The 11,589-nt window shown below is 40.5% G+C and overlaps 1 protein-coding gene across 1 annotated transcript; it reads right to left on the bottom strand.

Annotated features, from left to right (window-relative positions):
- Positions 1–927: 927 nt before the first annotated feature.
- On the bottom strand, positions 928–4,679 carry LOC136457432 (protein FLOWERING LOCUS T 1-like). The gene is made up of 4 exons (XM_066457459.1): positions 4,328–4,679; positions 4,086–4,147; positions 3,809–3,849; positions 928–1,397 (listed from the first exon to the last, which is right to left on the bottom strand). The coding sequence occupies exons 1-4, from the start codon at positions 4,535–4,537 to the stop codon at positions 1,138–1,140; spliced, it is 573 nt and encodes a 190-aa protein (XP_066313556.1). The 5' UTR covers positions 4,538–4,679; the 3' UTR covers positions 928–1,137.
- Between the last annotated feature and the right edge of the window lie 6,910 nt (positions 4,680–11,589).

The raw sequence follows: 11,589 nt of genomic DNA, 5'->3' as shown, positions 1-11,589 counted from the left end.
GGCGTGAGAAACTTCCCGTCACCCGAAGCCAGCCAACGACGCCGGCCGCCCCCGTGCCGACTGCGAGGCCGCCAGTCGGCAGTTGCGAGCAGGGGCTCCGGCGGGCAAGCCGCAGGGCACAGACGCCCAGCCGCATCAGCGACAAGGCAACACGCAACAGCCAAGCCAGCCAGGAGCCAGCCGCAGCCTGGCAGCCGGCCAGTGCCCAGACGGCCATGGTAATCGACTTGCCTAATTGGCTAATTCCTGTTTGGATTATGCATTTGGTTCAGGTCAGGTTCTGATTGGAGTTTGCATTTGGTTCAGGTAATGGAGTGCGCAATTCCTTTTCCATTGATCAGTCAACAGTTAGATGTCTAACTTTTCATAGAAGTTCATTTGAAAATTAATACTTCTGAAAAGGAAAGAGAAAATTCTGTTCAGATTATTCAAGTACTATAGAGTTAGTAAGGAATGTGTAGGGGTTAATGGGTCAGAACCACGGAAGATGTCCGTATATGCCATTTGCATAATCCAGATGTAACTATTTGGTGCTCTCACCTATCACCTTGTTATTAATATTTTCATCATTAGTATCGTTACTGCTTTGGGTACAATAAAATGATAATAAATAAATATTCCATGTAACTAGCATATACCTTTTCTTTTTCTTTTGCCATTTCAAAATGCTAAGTTATCTAAGTTATCATGTCGAAATGCTTGAAATTGCTACATTAGTTTTGTACGGAGTAATTTAAACAGGCTACTAATAAACTGGGACGACATTTATTTTATTTCTCGGTGATCACAGGTTAACTACGTACGCGAGTACACACATGCACTAACTGCAAGAGGTATCTCATGCAGCTCCATGAAATACAGCAGGCTAGCTAGTACTCCGTATAATTCACCATGATCAATCACAAACCGCAGTATACACACACACACACACACACACACACACACGAGATTCTTAGTCTTGGGACGTCGTTAGGTTGTCGCTTGCGTACGTGCATACGTACACATACACCATGTATGTATATACGTATCATCATCGTGCTGATAAAGTGCGTACGTACACGTACGTCGTCGTCGTCGTAGCCTGTACGTTTGTGGCACGTACGTACTCGCACTGGCGGCCATTCTGCAGCTAGATAGCTAGGACGCCGGCGATGTCCTTGGCTGGCGGAGGACGTGGCGGCGGCCGCCGGTGCCACCCTCGGGCTGGCAGGTGAAGAAGGCGGCGGCGACGGGGGCGCCCAGGCCGTGGTCGACAGCGAAGTTGCGGGTGCAGAAGTTGTGGCGGAGAAGCGGCGGCTGGTCGACGGAGCCGCGCACCATCTGCTGGAAGAGCACGAACACCACGCGGTGGATCCCCGCCGGCGGCCGAGGGCTCTCGTAGCATATCACCTCGCGACCTGCGTGCGTGCGTGTATGCAGCCAATTATTGGAAACGCATATCCATGCATACGGAATCACCCATGCATGGATTTCTCCTTTTTTTTACCAGACTAGAATAATATTCCACGCGTTGTCGTGGAATTTTCATAGAAATAAAAATATTACATGTATGAGCTCAACTTACGTATGTTTACTTTCATTCTTATCAAAACTGAGCAAGACTACAATAAAAGGATCAATGAAAAACCAATAAAATTAGATCGAATTGTATAAGATGATAAAACAACAAAACAAATCGTAATACACGGATGCTTTCTATATCTCTTATATATCAAAAGTAGTAACTCCGTTTAGTGGATAACTTATATTAAGTGGTCGGAATTTAGTGGGATAAGATGGTTGTTAATGAGAGATGTAGATAATTAGCAGGAGATGATGTAGATGATTTACATATTATTAGATAAAACATATAGTGAGGATTATAGATATAGATTTGTTAATTAATTACTATGAAAAGAGAATTGCAGTTGAACTATATAATATAATATAACAAAAAAATACATTTAGTCCGAGTTCCTTTTGTTTGTGGCCGCGTCCATATATAGTGGGTTGGAGCTTCAAGTTTTTTTTTGATTGAAGATATATCGGATGGACAACGTACGTTCTTCGAAACATGTCTCCGTTTTTGAACTAATACTATGATGATCATAATTAATTGAACAAAGTAATACTCATCTTTTTAAAATATATATACTATATGATCCGTATCACATTATTTTAGTAAAAAAGTTTGAGAATTCAACAGTCTAATATAATTTCTCCACAAACAAAAAATTATATTCACCCCTCAAAAAATGATATTAAAATAAATCACATATAATAAATGTTTAATATTACAATTTTGCAAAGTGTTTGATTATGCATGTTTCACAAGTTCTAGAATTGATGTATAAGAGGATCCAATGGTCATGCACTAACCTGTAGGACTTCAAAACAGTGAAGTATTAATTCCTACAAGAACATGTCCGTCATCGTCCATAGTAGGTTAGAGGACACTAATTAGCTATTCACAGTGTTCACATGTTCATTTCATTAACTTCCTTATCAGCAAACTCATCATTCATGAATTTAATCGTGTTCTCTATATATGTATGCATCTTTTACCGGTCTGTACTGTAATGATGGTGTCTAATTTTTGTGATATGTACTCTGTATGATACTTCTACATACATGTAATATAAAAAAATTGAGGTATGAAGCACTAAAAAAGAAAGCTACTCAATAACTCAAACATCTTGCCACCAGTCAGATTATACTAGAACATGATGTCTGTATCAGTATGCAGTGATCATAATGCATGTATAAGTATGCATTGACCCGATGCAATTTGGAATAAGGCAGGGGCTTTGGAGCCTTCCTAGATTTAGAACGAAGCATGCCATCTTTTGAGTTTCAATTGTCCAATATCTAAACAAGCTCATCATATATTGAGAAATAATTAAGACAAACTGTAAAGGTTTACTTACAGAGAGTAGAAGGTGCACGAATAACGGTCGATGAAAGCGTAAAGCTAGCTAGAGATAATTGGAATGGCTTTGATTATACAATTAAAAGATACATACTGAATCCTAAATAATTTGTACAAAGTTGTATTCATGTATAATATCAAAAGGAAGCATTTGTAATAAGTTGTATATTTCTTCCTCAATTCACTCATAACACATCAACACAAACATAGTAACCACTCTAGCTAGGTTTAATTTCTAAGAAGGCGCCATGCTTAAAAATCCAGAGTCCCTATAGTCCAGGACCAAGAAGAAATGGCCCATGCATGACATAATTTTATTAGTTGACGCTCTCCGATACTCTACTACTGCACAAACCTCATCACTGGCGGCTATAACCCCCGTCCTCCTCCACCTCGCCACCAGTTTTCATCAGCATTGGTGATGAAAGTGGACAGTGATAACCAGGCTTATCACCACCGATCAAAACCTGCGGTGATAATACTTTATCACCGCCGGCTCGTTGTTTCATCTGGTGGTAACGAGGGCGGTATCACCACCGTTTCGGTATATGATTCAACGATGATGAAGACTTCATCGTCGCCGGCTCAAGCGGCATATCATCCGGCGGTGATGAGTTATATTCATCACCACTGGACCCTTTGGACCACCGGTGCGACTTTAGGTTCGGGCTAGAATTCTTCCGTTTGAATTATATTGGCACATAGAATATTGTCTAGTTTTATGGTGTAATATCGAAGCATTTAATTATCTGATGTTGATTTGAGCTCTCTTACTTCCTCACTCAAAAGTGGATCACAATGCAATCGAGACGTGATGCTGCTAATTCGCCAAAAAAAAAAAGACACGTGATGTTGCTGACATGCACAACGCATTTCTAGCTACTGCACTTTTCTACTCACCATGTTCAATTTCAGTTGTCCCAGGAATATCTGTCACCAACCTGCAAAATGAAAGGTGATCAATGAAATCCAAATATAACTATGCATGGCTTTTAGAACATAAACACAATACTTTACTCCCTCCACCCCACAATAGCTGCACTTCTCACTTAATTTTTGAAGTTCAACTTTAAATCTAGTTAAATTTAAAATAGCATTTGACTCATTTCTTAAGATGTGCAGTTATTTTGGAACGGATGGAGTATGTGCGAGGATTAATTATATGTACATATGGTACCAATGCAAATACTCCCTCAACGTCGGATTGCTCGGGTTGGGAGCGTCAGGATCCACCATAACCTTTTGATTCGATGATCCAAGAGCCACGCGGACGGCATATGTAAATGAACGCATCATGAATAATCAGTTAGCTTAGCTAGGAATGGCAATAGGACATGCATGCACGCACGTCAAGCAAGGCTGATTTTTAATAATTAGGACTAATATCAGCCAAAAGAGATGCATGGAGGAACACTTTACAAGCGTGTAGGACTGGCTGAAATCGGTGCCCCCGATCTCGACGCGAGGCCTTGCTGCCACCGCCGACGGCCGGAGGTCGGAGCCGTTGATGAGGCGCCGGCCGTTGTAGGAGACCCGGAGCGCCACCGTCGGCGAGAACGGGTCCACCACGTCGCCGACCACCCGCCCCAGCACCAGGCTGTCCCTTGACGTCGTCGACATCGAGAGCATTGCAGTGTAAGCAGTTTGTCGTTTGAAAGCTAGCAAGCTTATGGTCCAACCTTCTATCTTGTCGCGTTATATATATATAACTATATAAGCATTCACATCATCTACATGCCGGCCTACGCCACAGTCCTGAGGTGACCTCAGAGTCCGTGCGTGTTTATGGGTTAGAGCATCTCAAGGACTCTCTATTCCCTTCTTAAATGCCACGAATAGAGATTTTAGTGAAAAACTATCCTCCAACGGTTTGTCTAAATGGTTATCCAAATATAATCATCTTTTATTCTAGATTTTTTGCTAGCCAAAAATAGAAGATGAGAAATGACTCTCTAGACTACTCACGAGATATAGAAAAACTGTTGGAGAATGAAAAGATATAGAAAACGATTTTTATACAAATGATTATCTAAATGATAATTTAGAGAGTGAGATTTAGAAAGGCTCTCGGAGATGCTCTTATCTTCTTCGCAGGCGCTTGATGGAGACAAAAAAAAAAGAATATTTCTGAAAAGCAATAATCAAGCTATTGCTTTTGTCCGAAAGGCTCGATGCATGCTTATATGCACTTTAGGGTCTCTTATATAAAATTTTAAATTTGCTTCGTCAAAGTCCATCTAGCTAGATTTGTCCTAATAGGTAGAACATTGTTTTTACCTTCGTCTAAGAATATCTAATATTTTATATGTATATGCATTCATAACGTAAGATTGACATTACTAGATTCATTATGAAAAATACCTTCATAAGAAATATATAAGCTCTTTCAATAATATGAATAACAGCTTTATACTACAGATATTATTAATCAAAGTGTCGCCTTTGTAGATAGTGCGGAAGTCTTGATAGGCTTTTTTTTTTTTCCATTGGAGAATATATAGTATTATGTTATAACTGGGACTACTTATTATAGCCAAGCACGAGATTCATGATGGGTCAACTCTAGGGCATGTTTGGTCTGCTCATGCCCACATCGCTAGCTTATACTTCCTCCATCCTAAAATAACCGACATTCTAGGTTTGTTCTAAGTTAAATCATTTTAAGTTTGATTGTATAAGTTTATAAAAATACTAATGTTTATGATACCAAATAAGTATTATTAAATTTATTACAAAATATCATATTATACATATTTGGCGGTGTCATGAATGTCGATGTACTTTTCTATAATTTTGATTAAAGTTAAATTGGTTTGACTTAGAACAAACCTAAATCACTAATAATTTTGGGGCGGAGAGAGAACAAATGAGAAGCAGGAAAAATCCATCCAGAACGGCACACGTCATCACTCATGCATTTCTAAGCCGCAGTTAAGCATTAAGATATATATAGATTTTCTCAATGGGGGATTCATAAGAGAAGCAACGCTTTCCTCCTCTCCTGGGTATTGGCCATGTGCACCTCGCTGAAAGCGCCTCATCTTGTCGTCAGGATACAATGCTAGAGATGCCAGGCTAGCTAGAAAAGGTAAAATCATGTACTGTTATGCACCCAAGATTTAATATTCTCGTATGATTTTTGAAAAATGAGTATGAATCTCAACTGTACATACAACAGCTAGCCATATATAGTGTGTCTTGAAATGAACTATGGGTGTTCCAATTTTTCATTTTTCAAAACGTCATAGTATATATTTATATATATGATACCAAATTAGTATCATTGGGTACACCATAAACTGTTATCTTCATAACATAATAATTTGGTGTCACAAATATTTATATTTTCTCTATAAATTCAGTCAAACATAAAAAATTTTTGTCTTAAGACAACTCTAGAAATTAATTATTTAGGGACAAAGGGAGTAAAATGTTTTTGGATGAATTTTCTTTTTCCACTTTTATGTCATTTTCACATAATATATAATTCCGTGCGAGTGCATGTGCACGCTTTATTTTATTGTTGACTTAGAATAAACCAAAAACACTAGATAGGTGCCCACATGTGCACGCTTTTTTATGTCATTTTCATTGCATGCATTGACATGGTGCATCGATCATCACATGTTTGTATATGTGCCGGTGGAGCTAACACTTGTACGGGCGGTGTCATGAAAGAATTTCTGCCATTTAGATAAATTAAAGGACATGATGCATATGTTACATACAACGAACAAGTACAAAGGTGCTGGCCTCTTTGACGTCCCGGCTACCTTCGAATCCACTTTTGTTTTGTGCTCTCCGAATTCGTGGCGATCGATAATGCTGAGCACGATGAATCTGCGGCTGCCAAGCAACTTGCGCCCAGATAACAAAGGAATGGGCGTATGTTGTCAAAACAAAAAAAAAAGGAATGGGCGTCGCAGTGTCCAGGAAAGATCACAAGGATCCCCCAGCCGGAATCGCCTTTGCTTGCCACAACCTCGGCATCGGCTGTACCATAGGACGAACCTAAAAAAAGCCAAGGCCAACGTTTCTACTTCGTACGCACTCTGAATGTGAAAAAAAAACAGTTTAGTTTTGTCCTATATCAACAACTAACTCCTTAGTGAAATAATTGCACATCTCGTTTTCTAAAAAAGTTATTTTTTTAAATTCAATCAAATATATAATAAAAAATACTATTATTTTATGATGCATAATAATTACCAGATGGAGTAAGTTTATAAAAAATACTATTGTTAGATTCATTATAAGATATAGTATTTTCATAGTACTTTATCTGAACCAAAATAAATCAATTCCTCGAATCGCTTTGAATCAAATTAAATATCTTAAGTTTAGCCAACTTTATAGAAAAAGGTGACAACTTCTATGACATCAAATAAGTACAATATAGAAATATATTTCATAATGTATTTAGGGACACTAATTTGGTGTCATAGTGTAGGGTTCATAAACCCGAGGTCCCTCATGGACCTGCTTTTCAGCAAAAGCTCGGCTCAGCAGACGATGTTGCGAACGACGTGCAACTCCTGGGCTGGCCCAAATACCTAACGACAGACCAGAAGGACGATCCAATCTCTGACCGGAAGGCCTGGCCAGGAGGAACGACACTCGCTTCCGACTCCGGCCCGCCTCTCCGACCGGAAGACCTCGCTTCCGACTCCGGCCCGCCTCTTCGACCGGAAGGCCTGGCCAAGGAGGTGAAAGCATCTAGGCCCCTAGTTGGATTTCGGTGATTAATGACAATACGAGATTACTGTGACTAACATGTGTTTTGCAGATGCAATTAACTTTGGTTATGGTAATGACAATTGATTGGGCAATCATGGTTTTCATGCCCCTACGATCGAAATCGTTTCGGTTTTTAAAGGATGGATGACAAGGTTAAAGATGGACTAGTTCTAAGTGTCGTTTGGTGTTGAGGAGACACTTAGAGTAGTTTAGGACTTTGTTTTTCCTTTGGCCGTACTATTAAGGGAGGTATGGACAGGTAGATTGACCTAGGTGAGTCTAGTGGGTTAGGTGTGGTGCACACTTGTCTAATCTAGCACTAGGTAGCTCCTAAAAAGCCCTTAGATCAATTAAAGCGAACTTCATTCACATATGATTGAGAGTTGGAAGTGAATGGAGGGTCAAATGCTGACCGGACGCAGGCACAGAGTCCGGTCAGTTCATTTGATCAAGGTGAAATCATCTAGATGCGACCAGACGCTGAGAGGTGAGTGACCGGACGCTGGGTGCCAGAGTACAGTCAACTCCAGTAAGGTTCCAGAGAGGGAGAATCCTGATCGGAGATGTCCGGTCAGTGCTGACCGGACGCTAGTTAGGTTTTGGCTACTGACTGGACATTGAGCAGCAAAGTGACCGGACGCTGGATGCCAGAGTCCGGTCAACATTAGTAAGGTTCCAGAGGGCAGTTTTCATGACCGGATGCGGTCGGTCAGTGATGACCGGACGCGGGCCAGTGTCCGGTCACAACTTAAACTGCACAGAGGTGGGTGAGCTGACCGGAGCGTTCGGTCACCCCGCAGAGGCACATAACGGTTCGTTTTGAATGAGGGGTTATAAATACTTCCTCTATTCACTCAAGGGATCGCTTTTGCTCATTCCAACAGCTGAGAAACACCCTTGAGAGTGTCAAGAAGAGCAAGGTCCTAGTGAGGTGATTGAGATTTGAGAATCCAAAAGAGAGACCTCATTAGTGAAAGCAAGAGTAGCAAAGTATGCATCCACCCTTCTCATTAGGCTTGTCATGGCCAGGTGAGAGTTCGTGCTTGTTACTCTTGGTGATCGCCATCACCTAGACGGCTTGGTGGTGATTGGGAGCTTAGTGATCATCCGATGGAGCTTGTGGATGACCCAACTCAAGTTTTGAGCGGTTGTGGGTGATTCACCGCGACGGAGTGTCGAAGAATCAACCCGTAGAGAGCACTTGATCCTTACACGGATCAAGGGGGAGCTACAACCTTGTGCGGGTGCTCCAACGAGGACTAGTGGGGAGTGACGACTCTCCGATACCTCGACAAAACATCACCGCGTTCCTCCTTCTCTCTTTACTTTAAGCATTTACTTTGAGCAATTCAATTCTTGTCTTAACATTCATAGAATTGTCATGCTAGAGTAGGATTGGAATATAGGTTGCTAAACTTTTGTGTGGTAGAACAATAGAAACACTTTCTAGGCACAAGGGGTGAAGTGGACTAACCGTAGGGTTTAATTATTGAATGAATTTTAGAATTAGCCCAATTCACCTCCTCTCTTAGGCATCTTGATCATTTCACTTGGTATCTGAGCCTTGTGCTCACGTATTTTGGCTTAACCACCTAGAGAAAGATGTCTCACGGGGATGGACCTCCTCCTATCTTTGAGGTGGATGATTTTCCTTATTGGAAAATCTACATAGAGACGTATTTAGAAGCTCTAGATGTTGGCATACTTAGAGCCGCTTCACAAGGATTCCCAAAACCTCAGGATCCCACGCACCTTCAAGGCGATAAAGTGAACTATGAGAAATGGAATGCAAATGCTCGAAACACCATCTTTAGAGGCCTTTGCAAAGATATGTTCAACCAGGTGAGGAACCACAAGGACGCCCATGCACTATGGTCGGACATTTATGCGTTCCATGAGGGAACTAAGAGCGAGCGTGAGGAACACTATCATCTCATAACAAAAAAGCTTAATTTTTTTGAGATGCTTCCTAAAGAGAGTGCTAATGAAATGTACTCACGCTTGAATGTTCTTGTAGAGGAAGTCAATGAGCTTGAACTCACTCAAATACAACCATCCGATGTTGTAAGAAAGATCTTGAGTGTCCTCCCTATTGATAAATATGGGCATATTATGATCGTGCTTCATCAAGATGATCTTTCCACTGCTACACCGACTCAAATCTTGAGAAAGATCAATGCTCATGAGATGTATATGCACATCACACCACAAGATGGCTCATCCTCTACCAAGAAGAAAGACAAAGACTTAGCATTCAAGGCTAGCTAAGAGAAGGGAAAAGCTAGAATTGAGTATGAGAGCTCAAGTGATGATGAAGTTGATGATGCAAGTCTTGCTCTCATGGTGAGAAGAACCACCAAGATGCTAAAGAAGCTCAACAAGAGTGGCATCAAGTTCGATGGCAAGAAAAAGTTCTTCACTAGCACAAGAAGGAAGCCAATCTTCGAGATGGATTGCTACAATTGTGGAGAACTTGGTCATCTAGCACATCAATGCACCAAGCCCAAGAAAGACAAGTACAAGAACAAGTACAAGGGCAAGAAAGATGACTCAAGTAATGAAGATGAGGATAAGAAGAAGAAAAACAAGCCATACAAGAAGAAGGATGGCAAGAAGGACTTCCATAAGAAGAAGAAAAATGGGAAGGCATACATCGTCGGTGATTGGCTCACAGACATTGATTCATCAAGTTGCTCATCCGATGATGATAGTGATAATGAGAAGGTGACCGCCATTGTGATTGACTCTTCATCATCCTCATCGACACCACTGCCATCATCCTTTACACACCTATGCCTTATGGCCAAGGGTGAACGAAAGGTATCAAATGATGATGATAGTAGTGGTGATGATCATGCTAATAATGATGATAGTGATGATGATGAATATGAATCACATTCGTATGATGATCTTGTTAAATTGCTAAATCAATACACTAAGATCATTAGAAAGACTAGAGCTAAGAATGACAAGCTAGAAGCTAAGAATGATTCTCTTTTAGCTAAATGTGATATAGCCAAAAATGCTAGTGTTGAGCTTAGAGAAGCAAATGAAGCTATGTCATCCAAACTCAAGGAGCTCAAATCTTCTAAGAAAGAGCTTAAAGATAAACATGATAAACTTGAGGGGATGCATAAAGAGCTCATCACTAGCCACAATATGCTAAAAGAAGAATATACAACTCTCAAGATAAATCATGATAATCTTGTTATTGCTCAAGAATTTTTATCCAATAAGCCACATGATGCTATTAACGATGTTGTTAAGATTGATATAGCTACATCATGTGATGATTTAATTGTTGAGAGCATTGAGCAAGGATCTAGTGGCAAAGGCAAGCAAGTGGTTGAAACTGACAACTATGATGAGTATGTCAAGCTCAAGCATGATAATGAAAAGCTTAAGAAAGATCTTGAAGAGCTCAAAACCACCAACACTATAGTGCTAGAACCTCTTGATCATGATGGTGATTTGATTCTTGAGAATAAGAAGCTCAAAGAAGAGAACAAGAAACTCAAGGAAGAGAAGAATAATGATGCACTCAAGGAAGAAAACAAGAAGCTCAAGTTAGAGAAAGAGCATCTCAAGATTGGATTGAGCAAGTTCACAAGAGGCAAACATCTTCAAAGTAAGCTACTAATGAACACCGTCATGAAGATGGATAGAAGTGGCATTGGGTACTTAGCAAACCAAGAGAAGAAGGCTCAAGCTCAACAACAATAACACAAGTCAAAGCCAAAGCCAAAGAGGTGTTTTGAGTGTGGACAAGAAGGCCACTTTGCCCATGAGTGTCAAACTCCACCACCACAACCCTTGCCCAAGCATGCTAGACCCTTTTCCTTCAATGCTCATTACATGCTTAGAAAGGACTCTAGTGGAAAGATAAAAGTTATGTTCTTAGGACCTCCCAACAAGAATAGGCCTAAGAAAATTTGGGTTGCAAA

Source organism: Miscanthus floridulus, chromosome 6 (assembly GCF_019320115.1).
Source record: "Miscanthus floridulus cultivar M001 chromosome 6, ASM1932011v1, whole genome shotgun sequence".
NCBI lineage: Eukaryota > Viridiplantae > Streptophyta > Magnoliopsida > Poales > Poaceae > Miscanthus > Miscanthus floridulus.
This window is presented reverse-complemented; position numbering and strand designations above follow the sequence as displayed.

What these genes read in the sequence shown, in the direction of transcription:
- LOC136457432 (XM_066457459.1), bottom strand. Translation starts at nt 4,537, where the DNA reads ATGCTCTCGATGTCGACGACGTCAAGGGACAGCCTGGTGCTGGGGCGG. An exon ending in TCAGCCAGTCCTACACGCTT is followed by an intron (nt 4,148 to 4,327) that starts GTAAAGTGTTCC and finishes TCGAATCAAAAG; the next exon opens with GTTATGGTGGATCCTGACGC. An exon ending in TTGAGGGAGTATTTGCATTG is followed by an intron (nt 3,850 to 4,085) that starts GTACCATATGTA and finishes TTCATTTTGCAG; the next exon opens with GTTGGTGACAGATATTCCTG.